This window comes from Amia ocellicauda, chromosome 19 (assembly GCF_036373705.1).
Source record: "Amia ocellicauda isolate fAmiCal2 chromosome 19, fAmiCal2.hap1, whole genome shotgun sequence".
In the NCBI taxonomy this organism is placed as follows: domain Eukaryota; kingdom Metazoa; phylum Chordata; class Actinopteri; order Amiiformes; family Amiidae; genus Amia; species Amia ocellicauda.
The window spans coordinates 11,568,606-11,589,111 of NC_089868.1; the positions used below are offsets into that span (position 1 = coordinate 11,568,606).

Genomic DNA, 20,506 nt, shown 5'->3' on the forward strand with positions numbered 1-20,506 from the left:
CTAAGCTTTTTCCATGTCACTGTGGTTACTAGCATGTGGCACTGCTTAAACAGAACTACGTGAAAGAGCTGTTAACTCTAGCACACAGGATGTCACAGGATGTGCGTGTGTATATAATAGCACATTCAATTTGCCTTTTCACAACGTGACAGCTACAGTTTATCATGGTGTCTATTGTGCTGGTGCATCCCCACAGATTAGGCAGCTAGGTAGGAGAGATAAGCAAGGATTATCATTGAATACTTTACAAGCTGTGTGGGATTCACAATACATGGGAATAGAGAGAGTAATAAGAGAGAGAAAATGTACTATACTGTTTCCTTAGTGTAGAATGGCAGAAAAAAAGAAGTGGTCATCTTGTAAGCTTTTATCTCTACAGCATTACTGACAAAGTGGATATCAGCTTTAAGGAGTGTTGAAGTGAATATACTGTAATATTCAATCTTATGTAAACATTTAATTTGTATTTCCTTTTACCTTCTACACAATCAATAACTTTAGACAGCCTTTGGAATTTGTTACATATACATTTGCAAAAGCATTTTATGGGAAAATACACATGCAGAATTATTTGGATATTTTGTAAGTTTACATGACTACAGTACAAACAACTGAATGATAAAAGCTACACCATGAAATATTAACATACAGCTAGTTTATTTTGTCAACAGGAAATGGATTCATTGTTACAAATTAGATCTTTTACACCGGAACATGTACATATAATGTCTAAGAAAAGTTTGTTGATGTGCTTTTCCTGCCTCTATATTATAAACAGATAGATAGATATATAGATATGTGTATGTGCATGTGTGTTGTGTGTTTGAACTGATACAAATAGCTACAAAAATAAGTACTATTCATTAAAACAAACCAGTATAAAGCAAGGAGTTCAATGGATTGTGCAGTGGTATTGAAGTTTTAAAACACACGGTTTACACATATTCTTGTCTAATGTGGTTTACATTGTTTAAAAATACCTTTCTATAACAAGTTTTATTTTTTATGAGACAGTTTGTAAAACACACAAATCGCAAAAGACCCTGGTAGTTAGTTGTTAATAGTTACAGGACCACCGTACAGCTGGTTATTTTCATTGCTGAATTTTCAAATTTTTCTTGCCTTCTAGCCACCAAGTTGTCATTTCACCTTTTCCCTATAAAATAAAAGAAATATATATATATATATATATATAAAATAAACAGAAAAAGCCTTGCCCACTTTATTAGTATTAAGATTCTTATTCATTCTTATTCATTCATTCTTATATGCAATTATTTATTGACTCACAATTTACATCTAATGCACTCTGCAAACTCAATACTGGTGCATGGCCTAGATTATGGATTTTACTATAAATTGAAACCTGAGATACTCTTCCTAATTTCCTTAGGACTGAGAGAGTTTTTCTTTTTCTCTCTTCAATTAAACATGGAAATTGACTGTTGTATCTGGTTTTAAACATCATGCATCAGTAACAACGTGCAGATACCTATCCTGCTGTTATCCTTTGATTAAAACAGAACAGTGAGATCGAAGCAATAAACAAACCTACTACTTTCTGTATAATTCACCAGTCTTGTATAGGCTCTGGTGTATAATATTTAAATCCTACTTCTACAAACTACATAATATAATCCAATCTAAACACTGAAGAAAGCTGAGCCAAGCATTAGCCCTTTATCGGGGAGCCCGTTACCATGTGCTGCCTTGTGAATTGTAAATGGGAGCAATTAAATTTCGTAAGTACCCTGTATAGAGCAGCTGAGGCCATTTCTCATTGTGAAGTGCGGCCCAGCTGGGTGGAGTCGTGGCCTGTGTCTGTAGCTGTACCCCCATGGGGCCAAGCACACAGAGTAGACTGATGCATATCACAAGCCCTCCGCCGAGACGACTCACTAGCCTGGCTTGTCCCTCTCATATTTCCATCACTGAAGATCTTTCATAGAGTTTGAGTGTGTGTGTGTGTGTGTGTGTGTGAGAGTTTTTTTGTGTAGTAACCCACAAACACATCTGTATGAACTGTGCATGACCTCAGCATGTCTATTACATTATGGCAGAGAGCCAGCTCAAAGCAGCAGTCCAGGATTTTAACGAAATGAGTAGTTTTTCAGTTTGCGGTTTATTGTGTAGGCTTAGGACAACACATTAATCAGATTGGACAACACTTTGTCCCATGACAAAGGCCATGATTTCTATGGCAACTACTACCAATGTATTTCTCAGCAAAAGAGAAGCAGCACCAGGAATGAGGTTTGGATTTGTTCATTTTTAAATTCTGATTTTAGTTTGCTCTGGTGTCTTCAAGAGAGGAAGGGATATGTGATGATTTTAGCTGGTATTCTGATCAGTGCTGGGAAAAGGTTGAAAGGTTACTGTTATAAATGGCCTTATAGTATTCGGCATGCAATTTAAGGATTTATCACATTTCTCTCATTTTTTAAAAACTATAGAGAAGATCTCAGAGCATAAATCAGTGGAGGATTCAATTGCACCTGCGAATGATCTACCGGCATTTAATCATTTAATTATGTGTCATATGTCAGCCATACGCAGCAGATAACTTCATAATTCCTCCAACATTTGATCTTGTCTGGGAAACAAATCTTTTTTTAAGAGGCTCTGACACTAATGCTTAAGTAAGGGATTTTCCCTATTGTTTTTATCTTTGTGTTACTATGGTGACATCCTTTTACAGCCCTTCCAAATCAATAACACAGTCCAAAGAGCTGTGCATCCCTGTTGTAGAAGATACAAGCTGTTATAGGTTGCGATATCGAGCTGGTACAGAATTAACTGATAAACAAAGATGATACAAAATGTAAATGGTGGGTGATGGGACATTGTTCCTTAGGAGATGATGACAGGAATAGGTGGGCTGGGGGTAACCTCGACAAGCTTTCTTAGGAAACCAGATCTCAAACATCTACCAACATATGTTCAATTTGGGTATAACAGTGTTAATAAGGGCTTAATAAAGGAACATTTACTTTTTACCCAATAATCACTCACTGAAACACTAAGGTCTCATCTTTAAAAAAATATGTTAAAAAAGTAGCAGCTGTATCCTGGGCCAATGCTCATATTTTTATTCTCAATTTTTTTGTTTATTTTTGTGTTTGGATACATTTTCAGATCTTACAAAGAGATCGGTTTACCTTCACGGACAGTGCGCCGCGGCAGGTCAGTATGTAACCCCCCAGTTTTTCCAGCAACTCTGCTGCACTGGAGCTGCACTGGATTTTCAAAGCTAAGAAAACAAGGAGTCATAGGTTTAAGAAGGTAAGCACGCATTACATTACAAACAATTCTGTAACTACAGATAATATGACTAGGCAATATAAATTCGTGGTGGGAAATTCATAAATCTACAACAAAAATACTTGCAATCATTCAGATATACTGAAGAAAGCGCTCTAAATATACTTGTTGAACTCAATCGCAGGACTTAAAGGGCACAACTGATGTTATTTTCTATTCTCAATTTGCCAGCCTCAGCAGATGCTGTATGTGGGACTCCAACATGTTTTCCCCCCTCAATAAATGATGCTGCCAAAACACCAGAGAAAATGCCAGCCATGCAAAATCAGTCAGTACTGTCCCCTGCAAATCACGCCTGGTGCTCACAGACTAATAGAGCTGTGGACTGGCTCATTTACTGCACTGCGTGAACAAATTGCCATCCCAGTCATGAATCCGCTCTCAGACGCTTCACAGCCTGTATTATGATGTGATATGCAGGGCCAATCAAAGAGAAATAGTACAGTATGCATTTCGCCTTACAATGAGAGCAGGGCCCTGAAATAGTGAAGTATCAGAGCTCTGACTAGCTCCAGTTCTGATTGTGTCTCTGCAACAAATCCTCTATGACTAAAACCAGGCAAAAGCTCTGATTCATCTTGTCCCTGCTTTTGCCCAAATACCTTCACTTGTTGATTCCATTCGAGATGCTGTGTTCACCGTATCACCAAATAAACAATATCGAGGCATTTTTGTCCCAACGACTCCTGCTACCACAGGTCCTGTTGACCGCCAAAAAGAAAAAAGAAAGCATAATGAGAAAAGAGCCCTGGATCTAGACTTGCACAGTACTTGGTCTACAGTTTCAAACAAGAACTCCAAAAGCTATTAAATCTTGTACACACTTCTATGTAAGATGTACACCGATCAGCCATAACATTATGACCACCTGCCTAATATTGTATAGGTCCCCCTTTTGCCGCCAAAACAGCCCTGACCCATCGAGGCATGGACTCCACTAGACCTCTGAAGGTGTGCTGTGGTATCTGGCACCAAGACGTTAGCAGCAGATCCTTTAAGTCCTGTAAGTTGCGAGGTGGGGCCTCCATGGATCGGACTTGTTTGTCCAGCACATCCCACAGATGCTCGATTGGGTTGAGATCTGGGGAATTTGGAGGCCAAGTCAACACCTTGAATTCGTGATTCATCAGACAAAGCCACCTTCTTCCATTGCTCCGTGGTCCAGTTCTGATGCCCATTGTAGGCGCTTTTGGCAGTGGACAGGGGTCAGCATGGGCACCCTGACTGGTCTGTGGCTACGCAGCCCCATATGCAACCATATGCAACAACCTTTTGATAGAACACCCCAACAAGAGCTGCAGTTTTGGAGATGCTCTGACCCAGTCGTCTAGCCATCACAATTTGGCCCTTGTCAAAGTCACTCAGATCCTTACTCTTGCCCATTTTTCCTGCTTCTAACACATCAACTTTGAGGACAAAATGTTCACTTGCTGCCTAATATATCCCACCCACTGACAGGTGCCATGATAACGAGATTATCAGTGTTATTCACTTCACCTGTCAGTGGTCATAATGTTATGGCTGATCAGTGTATATTCCTTGATTGTGTGATATACTTGTTCAATTTTGAGCCAATTTCCCTCCATTTGATCACAAGGGAAATCTGAGTAAGTATAATCTGCAAATGCTAGAAACAGTTAACTGACAGTTTTTGTTTACATCACTTCCTGTTCAAAATGGCTGAGGGAGTCACATCAAGTAATAAAAAATGTATAACATCATTCAATATTTGAGAAAAGATCATACAAAAAGGTAAGGACCACTTCATTAAACCAAGTGATTCTTTAAAAACGTCAGCCTCTAGTGATAATATTTGTTAATAAGTAACGTACCTGAGTGAATGCCACACCTTATCTTCAGCTGTGTGTCTGGCTTGTGTGGAATCTTAAAGGTGTGGCAAACATTCACTAAATCCACAGCCATACTGGCAATTTCTCCTGCATGGTTAATGCCATTCTCATCAGGGACTCCCGATACAACCATATCTGAAAGATATTTTTTACCAAGTATTGTTAAATTCCTTCCCAATTTTTATAAACACATTTAAAAATATATATTTCAGACCAAAGGCATAGATATATGTATATGAAATTAAAAGAAAACAACAACCAATCAATGATGAATTGTAGCGTTAATAAACTCTGCAATTGTCCTACTATTATTTTATACTGTTAAAATCAAGTTATAATTCATAGAGATATAGAGGGGCTGTAATACACATTATATATTTTGATTGCAAACCAATAGCACCTTGGGAAAAATTAGCTGAACTTATGACTAAGGCTCATGATACTTTCCCTTCACCCTACAAAACCAAAATATTGATCACATATTCTCCAGAAATCTCCACATTTCACCAGGTGGAACAGTGACCTCAAGTCTCCAAGACTCCTCTGTGCTTCGTGGCCGCAAGGACACACTACTCACATGCATCCCCTATGGTCTCCACCTTGTACACATCATAATTGTCAATGATGTCATCGAAAGTGGTGTAGAGTTTATTAAGGAAGTCGACCACTTGGTGAGGAGTGCTGGAGCCCGAGAGTTGCGTGAAGCCCACGATGTCACTGCAGTTGGCAACATTTCAATCAAAGGTTAACCAGAAGTCTTGTCAGGGGCATTTTTAATACTGACTCTGGAGGACAGAAATCTCTAGAAAAGAATATATAAAGTAACTATGCTGACTGAACCAGTTTCTAGCTAAATAATGATTTGTTTTACAGTCTAAAACTGTAAAACCAATGGTTCTAGTTAGGATTTGATCCAGTACTCTTGGTTTTTAACTTTTAACTTTTAACTATATCCCTTCTCAGTGACATTTTATTCTAACAAATGTGACATTGGAAGCCTACCAAACACCTGAACACAAGAATAAATATTGATAATTCTTCATTTCAGTAACCTCATTTTAAATAACAGAATCTGTTACAGAGCAAATACCTGTCTTCATAATATCTGTTTGCTTGTTTTTAGGTTTTCCCCATGCTTACTCTATAAGACACATTTTTGGTTTTTAGATTTTTTTTCTTCACTAGTGACTCAACTGATAGAAAACACTGTACTGTAGACAGTTTGAAAGTTTATCTTAAAACACACTGGCAGAATGACACCCAGAATGACCTTATAAACACAGTTATAGTGTCGCAGTTGGATGAAGAAGTGTGAATCTGATACAGACATTACTTCAGCTGTTCACCAGCACAAATCTTCTCAAGCAGAACCAACCAGTGAAAACACAGCACGGCAGCCACAGATAAAGCAGACTAGATATGCGACATTTAACTTCCACAACACCTAAAAGACATGCCTGAAAAACACTGTGGCGCTGGAGTAACTGTGGGCCTCGGTCGTATACCCTTGACGTAGGTCATCAGCTACAGGTTTTGGTAACATACCTAGTGACATCAACACAGACTGTGAAAACCAAGCAGAGACAACAGCAACACCTTTCAGCTGAAGTTCACAGCCGGGAAAAGTGTCAAGGTCAAAAAATATCATTGGAGGGTAAAAGGAAGAGAACAGAAGACAAGAAAAAAGCATCCAGTTCAAATTGCATTATGCTTCACTGTGATTATTATTCAGAATATATTTTTGGCTGAAGGGAAAAAGTAACAACTGGTATTAAAACACAATCTGTATGAATTATGGTGTTTCGTTTTGTGTTTCTAGGTGACTGTACGTTCTTTGAGCTAAGTCAGTGCCCAAACAAACGTGAGTAGAACGAGCTGGTAAACATCCGCCCTCTCGTGACCATTGTATAAAGCCAGTACAAAAATACATTGGTGGATTAAGTCACGAATCCCTTGGAAGCTGGATATGTTACTGTAAACACGTAACCAGGTAATACCAGATGAATAGCAAAACAGCTGCCCACTGTCTTACTGTAAAGTAAACGGTCGGTCTTCTGTTTTTCTTGAAGGAGGTCCTGGGTTCTCTCAGCCACTATGGCTTCCAAGTGTTTGCTGTACTTTTCCATCTAGTATAAAAAGCAGAAAATAGGATTAGCTGCTTAGCTTGCAGGCTCTGCCTAAATAAAGTGGCCACATTCATATTATATTGCCATTCTAAACAAAACTATTCCAAAAACTTTGGTCAGGCAGAACATGCTCCACACATTGAGTGATTGCCCTTTGACACAATATCAATATGGGGGGGGAATGGGTTTTTGTGGTTTTGCCCATGCATCTATAAGGATTTCATCTAGCTGGGCATGTGAAGAAGGGGGAAGGAAGGTGAATACCAGATACCCAGACACACCAGATTCATCATCATGTCAACGGGGCTGACTTTGTGAGGGTTCATTTTATCCAGCATCTTCTTCACCTGCTCGAACGTTGGCCTCAAGACGGCATTGTGGTTCCAGCACTTGATAATCATCTAGAGTAAAAGTACCAACATGCTTTTGACCATGAGCAGAATGAATGATGTAATCGTTCAATTATAATAATACTATTTTTTTTTATTTTATAAAGCGCCTTTCGTAACAAGGCATCTAAAGCACTCTATGGTAATAAAAAAAGACAATTAAAAAAAACTCTTAATATCTTAATCTTAATATCCAAATTACAGTATTATTCAGTCTAAGACATGACACTATCAGTCTAACACTGTCATTTTTACATTATACCTGTGCTTTAAAAAAAAAAAAAAATGAATCACCGCTCAAAATAATAATGTTAATGACTCACACTATGAGCTGTACCTTCTTAGACAAGTTAATTTATGGTATGAATTGTATCGGCTACAAACCTCAGAATACTCTGTCTGGTCAGGGCAGTCATTATCCTCTTTGCTGGGTTTCAGTTCAGGAAGGGGAGGCCGCCACATCATGTCTAGATTTACAGGGTCCTTTTCTGCCTGCAGGGGGAAAAGGGGAATCATGAATGAAGAGGGCTATGCAAGGACAGGACTATGGTCAAAGCCATTCATTGAAACATTAATACTTACTGTAGCAAAATTGCAACGGCTCGCAATTTCAACCAGGATGATAGCATAGCTAAAACAAAATTAAAAAAAAATCAATGATTACAGGTAAAAGATTTTTTATGATGTAAATAACAGTTCCAATCCCAGCAGCAATCCCAGATGGACTTTCACAGTTCACAATGACTACTCATGTGCTGATAAGTGGGAAGGAAACTCTATTCTGTCCACTTGCAAAAAAAACACAAGTGTTTGGATATTTGTGACTTCAACCCTTTTCCCAGTCCTGTGCCTCTCAGAACTTGTGTGCTATTTACCTGTACACATCAGCAGCTGGAGTCATACTGTAGCTGGTACCAAACACAACCTCTGGAGCACAGTAAATATGGGTCATTTTTTCACAATTAAATCCATTACTGCTGGACCCAAAGTCCTCCTTACAATAAGCTGTGAGTCCATAATCTGTAAGAACATGGAACAAAATAGACAATATGTACTTTGATTAGTGACAGATGGTTTTTACTCTTAAAATAAAGTGAAAACCTCCATAAATTAATTTTAATACCCTGCTTCTGAGGCAATGGTTCTGTTGTTTATACTGGAAACCAAATAGTCAACATGATGTGTCCACTAACTCCATTAAACTGTACTGCATTGATTAATTGTCTCATTAATCAGCCGCTTGACTGTCCCAATAATGTACCTGAGATCTTGCAGACCCAGCGATCATCAATGACGCAGTTTTTGGAGTGAAGTCTACTGTGGAAAATCTTGTGTTGGTGGAGGTAAGCCATCCCACGAGCTATATCAGTTGCAAAGGACAACCTGGGTTCAAAACAACATTTGGTAAGTAGAAGGAAATCATTCTTAATTTCCTGTTATTATTAGTAATTATTCTACTGAACCTTAAAGGTTTAATGAGAGATCTCAGTTTGTTCTTGAGCTGATGCTGACATGAAACGCTTTATAGTTTATTTTGTTTGTCTTTGTGTTCAAGCATCCTCATTTTGTACACTACAGAACAGATTATTTGCCTTTCTGTGTTATAAAACCAGCTGTGGCTTGGAATTGCTTTTCAAAAGAAGCGAAAGTTATTGATCAAAGCAGGTCACTCAGGAGATGCAATGTTTAATCTGAATCGACCAGTTCACAAGGCTGACAAAACACACAAAGAAACATAGTATTCTAGATTGTCACACTTCTCTATAGGAAGCTTCACGCAATCATGATTAATACATCACACAATCCAAAATAAAACAAAATATTATCGGAGTCACTTTTGTCACTGCATCATAAGAGCACATCAACTCTAGGACACACAGACCAGATAACTATTTACCGAAATCCCCAGTTTATTGGGATGTCTTCATTCAAAAGAACTTCTGCCAGGCTTCCTTTGGGGCAGTATTCCGTAATAATGACAATGTTAGGGACTTCAATGGACCCGCCAATGAATTTACACAGGTTGGGGTGATCCAGTTCTCTGTGGAGATTACAAATGGTTATCATTATAGAAGAGCGGGAAACTTGAAGAAATTAGTCATGTGAACTAAATACGTTTTTAAAATAATGAAGGAAACTCATGTAATGCAGAGGTAAATGGAGGAGAGAAAAAAAATTAAAAATCTTCACCGGACTGCCTTCACTTCTCTTCTGATAGTTTTTGAGAGGGTGAAGTTTTTCTTGTGGATGTGTTTCACTGCCACCATCCTTCCATCACTGCACACAAAACAAGAGGAGTTTTTATTGGAAATAATTTCACAATTCCACTTCCATATTGTCAATTCAGCATACGTAGTCAGTTTCATAGGTTTCCAGTCAAGATGCAAGCATATTAGCTTAAAGGTTAAGAGGGAGATGATATGGTTTAGAGATGCTTACTAGATGCCTACTTGAATGCAGCTCTTTTTCAGCTCAGCGTTCACAACAGTATTCACGGTAATATCAGTCACCCTGCTTGTACTGGAGTTACTTTTTACTTGCTGTAAACTGGGGGCACTGTAGAACTCATCGTAACTTTCTTTACCTAAAAACAAGCAAACAAACAAATAAATCAAATGATACTCAGTTTAATCGTTAGGGGCAAGTATAGTGTGTTTGTTTTATTTAAAAGGACATTGCATTACCGAACATGATTTCTTTATAAGGAATGATCCAGCTCTCATCCCAGAACATCTTCCGTTTCTGGTACTGTAACCACTAAAAACATGGAAGAAGAATTTAGACAGTGTATACTGAACAAGAAATTCAACATGTGAAGTGTTGGTTCCATGTTTCATGAGCTGAAATGAACAATCCCAGAAATGTTCCATACACGCAAAAAGATTATTTCTCTAAAATGGTGTGCACAAATTTGTTTACATCCCTGTTAGTGAGCATTTCCCCTTTGCCAAGATAATCCATCCACCCGACAGATGTGGCAGATCAAGAAGCTGATTAAACAGCATGATTATTACACAGGTGCACCTTGTGCTGGGGACAATAAAAGGCCACTCTGAAATGTGCAGTTTTGTCACACAATACAATGCCACAGATGTCTCCAGTTTTGAGGGAGCTTGCAAATGGCATGCTGACTGCAGGTTGAATGATAATTTCTCTACCATAAACTGCCTCCAATGTTTTAGAGAATTTGGCAATATGTCCAACCGGCTTCACAGTTGCAGACCACGTGTAACCACAATTTCTGCATAAACTGTCAGAAAGTGTCTCAGGGAAGCACCTCTGGGGCTCGTCCTCACCAGGGTCTAGACCTGACTGCAGCTCTGGGGGACATTCCTGTAATTGCACACTCCCTCAAAACTTGACATTTGAAATCCATAGATTAGGGCCTAATTAATTCATTTCAATTGACTGATTTCCGTATATGAACTGTAACTCAATAAAATCATTGAAATTGTTGCATGCTGCGTTTATATTTTTGTTCAGTATATTATCAATTATAAAAAAGAAAAAGACAAAGAATATTGAAACATTAATACTGCACAGGAGATATTCCAGATGTTATGGAATCTAGGCAAGTCAGCATCACAATATCATATGTGTAAGAGATCATGCAAGGGGATAGATGCAGTGCAGTTTTGTTAAACCCACAAAAACACACTGTGACACATTATATCAGTAATAGCACCAACTCACCACCACAGTGAAGATAAATCCACTGCAAAACAGAGCCACAGGCAGCCCAATGGCAATCTTGATCCCAGCAGACATGGGGCACGCACCACAATCTGCCGGGCAGGTGAGACAGGTCTCCTCATTCTCACAAAGCTCATTGCCGCACACTGGAGTGGGCAGAGAAGACACAGAGCACGTCAAGATATTGAGAGGCAGATATACGCTAGGGGGTTCATATTGGGAATGCAGGGAGCTTGACGGGAAAATAAGTGCATCCAAACTAAATGCGTCTGCAGTACAACACATACTGCAATTAGTGGTTTGCTTTCTTTCAGAAAAGATGCCTCTCTTATAGATGCCTTCTGTAAGCCCTGCATATCAGTTGTGTACAATGCATAATCCAATACAACTGGACTTGTAACATGTTAAAAAAAGGATTACATTAAAAAAATCTATATATCTGTTTATCAATTATTAATATAACACACACACAAACAAGTGACACTGTAGATGATGATTATATGATAAATGGCAACCTTGGGCACTGACTACTAATGTCTTGGCTTCCAGGGCAGCATGCATGTGTCCCACTTTGACGTGAGCGATCATCGAGGTGACACCAGTGTGCACCAGCACCACCTGTAGACACACAACACAACACATAAGAGGTGCACACGACACAAGAAAAGCATTACAAAAATCTATAACTTCAGTAGACAAAAAGGAAAAATTAATTCCAGACAGATAGGTAGGATTCAGCTAATAACAGTTTGTATGATCTCATTTTAAAAGTCAGCATGGATTAAAACATTGTCTTAAATTGTCCATTTCGAAGACTGAAAGGTACCTTCGATGTCCACAACTCCTGGGACATCTTGCCGGCCTGTGATACTGTGTGCGTCACAATTTTCCCATCATCTGGGATCCATGGGCCACAGATTCCACCCGCCCTCTGCCAAAAGACAATTCAGTCAGACAACGACACAGGTGTGAACACCCCACAAAGTATGCGTTCACAGCAACATTTGCATGTTAGTCTCTCCCCGACTTTACAGCCCTTTATTTAAAGACTTTGTAGAAATAAACAACATCCGGACCATGACACAACATTCCTCTAGAGAGAGGGGGAGTCCCAGCATTGACACACTAATTTCAGCCTATATTTCCACCAGTCACATGACCTACTTGGAATTTACAACCATTTTCACACTAATCTAATGTTTGACTGCAGCGGCAAAGATAATTACACATATGATGCGGCCTGTGCGTCTGTAATTATACACAGCTGCCGATGGAATAGATGTGTTGTCCCTTCACAAGACCAACAGAATGAATCATTACAATTGCAGGGAGGGCACCCACCATGAATGCCAGGGGGCAGGAGTGGATGTTGGCATGGTAGATGCAGCAGTTGTCCGCATTGGCGTTCTTCCAGTTCGCAGGACAGTCGTGCTCGTTACAAAACCGCTTGGCTTCAGAAGCATTGCTGTGGAGGAGCACAGGGCAGCTATTCTTACTGGGCCCAATCAGGCAAGCAGTTGTCCTGCTGGTGGCTCTCCATTAACATATGATACAATTGAAGCTGGCAAGTAGTATTAATCAAGCTTATTGAAGCTTTAAGAGCAGAGCTTGAAAGAGACAGAACTCTTTGAATGCTCTCCGCTATAACACACACTAATAATAGCTAATAACAATATAATTTTTAGTATTTTCTGGCTATTAAGTTAGGATGTTAACCAACCATGCTTTAGGTTTTCATTTTACACACATATGCATACATGTACTTCAAATATTAACATACAAATACGGAATCTTGCATATATTCCTAATCTAATGATAAACAGGTTGTCAATGTAAATTTGTACACTATTTGAGATCAAATATATTGGTGCAAAATTCATTAAAGTGTGGATTACATTGCATGCATCTAGACAATATTTTTGCGTAGAAGAGAGAGTGATAAATCATCACTTTTATATATTTGTTTGTTTGCCTATTGTAAATGTCAAGCTGATCACAACACCATTACCAGCTCAGTCAGTTGAGGGGATATGATTGTTACCTACCTGAATTTGAAAATTGTATTTTTGATCGCATACTCATAGAAGGCATCTGACGCAGTGACAGAATAGGTGACATTAAATTCCTCGTGGTGAGTTACTTTCTCTGGAGGACGTTTCACCCAGGACATCTCAAGCCCTGATGAAAAACAAGCAAGCAGGCAGGGTTGTGGACATTTATTTGCTATGTTTTTCTAAAATGCTCAAGTAATTAATACACTGAAATCTGCAGTTTGTTTTACTAACCACACACTAGATGAAAAAGCTGTGTTGGCTTTACCTAGGTTTTTTCAGACGTCCCCCAAATTATTGATTCATATTTTTTACAAACAAATATTTTAGTTTTTGAACTGAAATTATATATAAGTACAGTTTTAAGTAAAGTAATTGCTGCAACACCCACATTAGTTAAATTATGGTTAATAAATGAACAAATACATATATACATAATATATAAGAGTTTCTATTGTTTTTTGTTATAACATACTTATGTTGGCCTTTAATAGCTACATTACATGCATCTGATGTTAGGATAGTTAAAAAGAAGGCCATAACAAATCTTTGAATAGAAAGCAAGGAACCGAAATCAGATGTTATATTTAGAGCACTGCACTTACAACATAAACCATTTATAAAGTATTGATTTTTATAGTAGACCTGAACATACATACATACACACGTACCCACATTATTTAAATAATATTAATAATAATAATAACAATAATAATAATAATAATAATAATAATAATAATAATAATAATAATAATAATAATAATAATATTTGTATGTATATATTTATTAGCAGGGCCATAGTCATAAAAAATATATATATTTATATATACAAATATACACAGATATACACTAATATACCTAAATGTCAATCACCACAGTAACACACCATCTCCCAAATAGTTTTTCAGGCTGTATTGAGTGTGTCGACGTACCTCCACAGTCGATCATATTGAAGTCATGGGGGTTGTCCAGTGGCCAGCAGTCATACTCTGTGTTGCCCAGGGTGTGCCAACAATCAGCAACCTGTGGAAACAGCCCATACAGCTCTAAACTAACACTGCCCACCTCAAAGGTGCACTTTTCCATTACCTGAGATATATTTGATTTAAATAAATACATACAAAAAGCAAAACCATAGGCATCACCAATTGTGCACTATAATTTTAACAGCTCCAACATGGTACTTAGAATTTGACTGTGCTAGGAAGAGATTTTCTGCAACAGGAAGGTTTTGCTCAAGGTTTAATTAAAGAAGTACATTGATTTTAAATATGTTTCCTCTGTATATGGTTTGATGCTATACGCTTATATATATTCATTTTATTTCTGCATCTGAACAAGGTCTAAGCACTTACAGAAACGCATGTAACCAAAAAAGGGAAACCAGGTGTCAATGACTTAAAGAGATTAATCACAATTAATCACAAGAAAGTTATATTTTCTTTTAGGAGAATACAATGAATAAACCATGTAGTATATGAGTAAATTATGGATGTGTAATACATTTCAGTCTGGATTGTTAATAAACTACATACATTTTTCAGGGTTACTTTGGAATTTGTGTATCATTCCACACTAGTTACCTTTTCCATTCTCTAATAAGTTTATGCAAGGCATCTACCAATAACATTAAATGACAGGTTTCTTTTTTATTATTAAAATCATTGGGAATGTTATTTTGTGAATTTGTATCTTAACGTTGGCCTGGCTGTTCACAAACGGCAGGTTCTGTCTGGCACTGCACCAGCACAAGTGTTTTTGACATAAACAGAAAGCGCAGTTTTCCATCAGAAATCAAATTAAACCAAGATACCACTCTATATTAAAAGTACCAAACAGTAGTAGAGACTGAAGGTCTTACATTCAGAACTACATATAAGATCCACGGTTTGGTAGTACAGAAACCGTGTGAATGTTTGCAAATGCACAACTTCCTAGGAGCCTAAACATGACATAATCGGTCCTGGAAAGGGATTAATATATTTAACAATGTTCCCAACAGTAGTAGACTTCAAATGTATGCATTTATGTATGGGTTTTTAACAAAAAAACAAACCGTATAAAACAAAAAAAAGTCTTACTCTAAAACCTGAATACCTGCATCAAATCCTGACTAAATACTCAGTTTTCTCCATGCTTTTGATCAATATTGAAATAAACAAATACAAGTATATTCCAGTCACAATAATTATTAGTATTTTTGAACTCACCACAAGCAGAGAGAAGATAACTGCAGTTCTCAGTGCCATAAAGCCTTTCAGCCGTCTCTGGCACAGCTGACCCGTGTGGCAAACTTCACCTGTCTCTGTCTGAACTCTAATTGTTCAATCAGTGCTGCAGCCCTTGGCACAAACCTGCTGATCACCGTGATGGGAGCCCTCTTGCAGGTTGTTTCTGCTTTGACCTTCACTCAGTCCCCTGATGATTTCTGCTCAAGTATTATTATTATGCACCATTTTATTTAATTTTTCCCTTTATTACAGCTCCGTCACATGGATCCGTCACATTGACAATCATATTTAATATGACATGAATTCCTCTTTGAGCTTCTATTCTTCTAATCAGCACGATAAACAATTTCAGCCCCCAGGAATGAATAATGCAATATAGACTCCTAGTCTTACAAATTAATAATTTTTATATTATCAGAAAATAAACAAAGGATGAAACTTTAATAAAGTTATTCTAAAAATACTTCTATGTTAATGTCCAAAAGCTATAGTCACATTCCCTGTGATTTTTGTCAGAAACATTGAAATTATACCACTTTGACATGAAATGCTTTTTAGGGGGTAGTAAGTGGTCTCCAAAATCAATGGCTGTTTTTCTTTTTAGTTTATTTGTAATGTTTCTATAATATCTTATATTAAATAACTTCTTATTGTATACTGTGTATACTTATTGTATCCCTGGGGTTAATCTAAACCTTTCAGGGTCAATCTTAAATAATACCAAAAAACTAAACTAAAGGCATTAAATGGTAGCTGCACATTCATAATCTGTGAAATATTAATAAGCACAGGCACGAAACCTGGAAAGAAAATGCTTAGTCAAGACTTATAACCTAAAGCCTTTTTATTTTATTTTTTATTTTTTGGGGAACTGTTAATAGCAGAATAAAGAAAAACAATACAGAAATGAGAGCTCACCATATGAAACAACACACACATAATGTAAAACAATGTAAACAGCAGACTAAGGGCTGCCTGATAACCTGTTCATGGTTTCTCTAATTTGGAGTTCTTCTCATATGTGATACATAGTTCTTTAAAAAGACAAACAGCAGTCAACTGTATTTTAAAAACCATGGATGAATCATTGCCATTATTAATTATTAATTTAGGACATTATTTTACTGTTTAAATTTGTGAATATCTAATTTATGTTGCCTTTGAAGATCTTTTCTCTATCTGCCGTGTCCTGTTTATATAAAGCATTATATAAACACAAAGACAGAACCAATTGGGTGTATCAGTAATGCCCCCCCACACCTACCCACCCTTCGCACACATCACCACCATGACAAATAAGTTTATAACTAGATTTAAGGTGTACTGTTAAACCACAACATGTAAAATGAAATGTGAATCCTGACAGGTCTCTGCAATGAAAAACAAGTCAGATTAGTATCAAGAGCTCAGGGATGCAGTGTGTACTAAGCCAAGGGAGTCTTGCCCACATCCCGTAGCGGTCAGCTTATCTTTTCTACCGTCTGGCTTCTATGTTTTCCACCTCTGGGTTTCTGACTTAATATAATATTAGTCCATTAGATCCATTGAAACAAAACTATAACTGTCTTATAGAATAATAAAAGACAAAAAATATGACTTTCCTGTCATTCCAGTTTTCCATGTTCTATCCATTGACACTTGATAATGAATGTATGCTAGTGGAGCTACAGGAGAACACTCTAGAAAAAAACCCTATTATAATCGTACTGAAAATTTAACACACAAGTCAAGCAGAATCTAGTATCCTCTCACCAATCCCTTTATAATGCATCTGTATTGTATTACACTTAAGCTCTCCCTTCATGCATAGGACAAACAGACGGGCCTTTATTTAGGCTGTACCTTGATTTATCTAGCAATATAAAGTATATAAATATACGTATATATGTATATACATGTATATATATATATATATATATATATATATATATATATGTATATATATATATTATCAGAACAAATTAAGTATTGTGCAGTATACATTCAGTTCATTTTTAGATCTAAAGTTTGATGGTTTTGTTTTTCTGTTTTTGTATGTTCTATCAAAATGTTGGCCTTGTTTCCTATGGTAAGGGAACGTTATACAGATGTGGCCTACTCTCTATCATAAATAAGGAAAATAATGATTGAAACTAATGCACGTCTTTAGAGAGACGGTTGGTGTCAAGAAATCTCAAAACTTGTAACATTGCTACCATCTTGTGGACATAGGTGTCATTTTGTGTTTCACAGCCAGCATTGATTGAGGGCATTTTTGCAGTTCCCAGGGCAGGCGGTTCTATTGTTACTTTGTTTTTTCAAGGCTGACCTTGACTCTCCTGTGTATAAAAAACAAGAACAGATACATTGTCGTTAACAGCTTCGCAATTAAACACATATATGGACATTTCTAGATGGACATATTCACACCCATTCCTTTGAAGTTATTTGGTGATTCAATGCATTGAATACATTGTGTTTATTAAACTAGACTTATGTATCAATTATTTATCTTTCCAGAATTTGTTGGACACTGATTCAGAGAAGAGAATATTTTAGTTGACTGAACTGAGTTAAGGCAGGATGTATGTGTGGGTGTGGGTGCCTGTGTGTAAGTGGGTGTGTGTGTGTATGTTGGGACAGATTCAAAATACCTTGGCATGTACAAGTTGTTGGTAGAGTCAATCTGCTCATGAGGGAACAATATAAATTGAGATCTGTTGTGACAAATAAACAGCAAAGAACTGGAAAGTTGTTGTTTTTTTAATATTGTTTTTGTGTTTTTATTGTTTGACAGTGTCTTGTATATTAGTGTAGTGCATCAGCAACAGTTAGAAACCTGTCTGTCATGCACCTTATTGCTTGGAAAAAGGGCATTTGAAGAATATAAATGAATGTATTTGAGGACTACAGTGTGCTTAATTGAATTAAAAAAACAAAATATTTATAAATGTGAAAAAAAAACCGTCTTAAGTATTTACTAAATCTAAAAAAACAAAAAAAACAAAAATCAAATCTGTGAAAAAAGACACTCGAAAAAAGTGTGTGCTGTTTTACATTTGGTGCCCCATATTATAACCACTGACATATTACCCAGGAATCTAGAAACACCAGTTACCTTCAACTTCAAAAGTGTGCACTGCCCCTGCAGAAGAACTCATTAAACAGCTCGACAACAACTTAGCCATGCTTCCCATAAAAATGAAGCTATCTGCATTTGTGTCAACTGTTATTGTGCATGGTGATGCACTGACAAAAGGATACAACTTTTCATAAAATATATGTTTTTTAATAATTCTAAATACAAATAACTAAATGTAAGGAATAAAACAGGCTGAAACTGGGGAGGTTTCATTGTGCCTTGCTGTAGCCAGTGTACTATACTATTGTACTCTGCAATAAATCAGTTTTACCAGGCATTGGCTTAGTATCAGTCCCTTTGACAGGTTCAATTCTTGCACTAAAAGTAAGTAATGTAAAAACGTTCTTAGTCCTGTTACAGAAAGCACATTCAGGTTTCACAATGTCTGGTAACACAAGGGATAAACTAACTGGTAGCTCTTCATCATACTTTTAAACATCAAAATGAAAAGTCAGGTTAATGAGAAACAGAACATTAACACCCCAAAGAAGAACGTTTCCTCCCATTTCTTTTTATTGTGTTTACATTGCATTACAGTGTATAGATCTGGAACTTTTTACCCCAGTTCTGAACACAAAACTCTTTCCATCGTGATTGACACCAAAAAAGAAAAAAACACATTTGAGGGTGATCAACACCATTTTCCTCTTGAATAAAAAAAAATATATATTTATGGCCATGATCATAACCAACATATAAACTTGCTATTGTCTACGTTAGTGTTTATTTCTAACTAAAACTGGCCTTGTTATACTGGCATTACACAGTTACAATACAGTACCAATATTCACAACAGCACTGCTGACAGTCAAACAGTCAAATCGAGTCATGGATGGGTATAAACAATTGTGTGATAAACAATTTGTGTGATAGTACATGAAGCTTTATAAACAATATCAAGTGGCTTCCAACAATTAAATAAACTGTAATAGGGTACCAATGTGTACTTTGCAATTTCCGTAGGTGATTTTCTCTCGCCCTGAGTCACATGAATAGAAACCCCTTGAAAACCCATACACAGAAACTATTACTAAACACAAGAGCATGTACCAGAACAGAATTACTTTAGACATCTTAGCTGCTTCCAGACAAACTTGACTAATTGCGAGCAACTGTAATGATAAAAATATTATCACATATCACATCTGTAGGATGCTATCAAAATATATAGAACTGTGATTCCCTAAAAAGTGGAGACCTAAAAACAAAACACCAGGGGGCAGTAAGGGCAATGCCAGGTAGGACGGCAGTATTATATTAACACAGAATACATGTTGACTACACCAATATGACATATAATACTGTATGCCATGGTGATTTTATAGACAAGAAGGACTATTTTACTTTTAAAGAATAAGTCTGGACAGCCTTTTGTATTGTAGTAGGGAGAAAATGTTTCTCTGTTAATTGCACAAGGCACACAACTAAAAATCATAATTAAACAACCACAGAAGAGAAAGCAAAGTGATGTAATGGTGAACAATATACAGTTACACTGTGATATGAACCATGGAATGGGAATGCAAAAAATGTAAACCAATTAAACACTGCCAGATTTTAGTGACAATTTACTGGGGATATACACAGATCAGCCATAACATTATGACCACTGACAGGTGAAGTGAATAACACTGATAATCTCGTTATCATGGCACCTGTCAGTTGGTGGGATATATTAGGCAGCAAGTGAACATTTTGTCCTCAAAGTTGATGTGTTAGAAGCA

At 37.1% G+C, this 20,506-nt stretch overlaps 1 protein-coding gene across 1 annotated transcript; it reads right to left on the reverse strand.

Moving 5' to 3' along the window:
- Window positions 1-635: 635 nt before the first annotated feature.
- Window positions 636-14,640, reverse strand: LOC136714345 (atrial natriuretic peptide receptor 2). The gene is made up of 22 exons (XM_066691788.1): window positions 14,363-14,640; window positions 13,425-13,557; window positions 12,721-12,844; window positions 12,206-12,310; window positions 11,895-11,997; window positions 11,380-11,525; window positions 10,371-10,443; window positions 10,126-10,270; window positions 9,877-9,963; window positions 9,584-9,727; window positions 8,948-9,069; window positions 8,562-8,706; window positions 8,269-8,317; window positions 8,071-8,178; window positions 7,579-7,698; window positions 7,204-7,297; window positions 6,629-6,716; window positions 5,749-5,888; window positions 5,154-5,306; window positions 3,924-4,022; window positions 3,159-3,250; window positions 636-1,156 (listed from the first exon to the last, which is right to left on the reverse strand). The coding sequence occupies exons 1-22, from the start codon at window positions 14,547-14,549 to the stop codon at window positions 1,094-1,096; spliced, it is 2,520 nt and encodes an 839-aa protein (XP_066547885.1). The 5' UTR covers window positions 14,550-14,640; the 3' UTR covers window positions 636-1,093.
- Between the last annotated feature and the right edge of the window lie 5,866 nt (window positions 14,641-20,506).

Bases quoted from the DNA above. Each gene is read 5' to 3' on its own strand.
- LOC136714345 (XM_066691788.1), bottom strand. From the start codon at position 14,549: ATGTATTTATTTAAATCAAATATATCTCAGGTAATGGAAAAGTGCACC. The intron at 7,699-8,070 runs GTTTGTAGCCGA...CTTTTACTCTAG, and splicing joins ACCAGACAGAGTATTCTGAG to ATGATTATCAAGTGCTGGAA. The intron at 3,251-3,923 runs GTATTTGGGCAA...TTGTTTTCTTAG, and splicing joins AATGGAATCAACAAGTGAAG to CTTTGAAAATCCAGTGCAGC.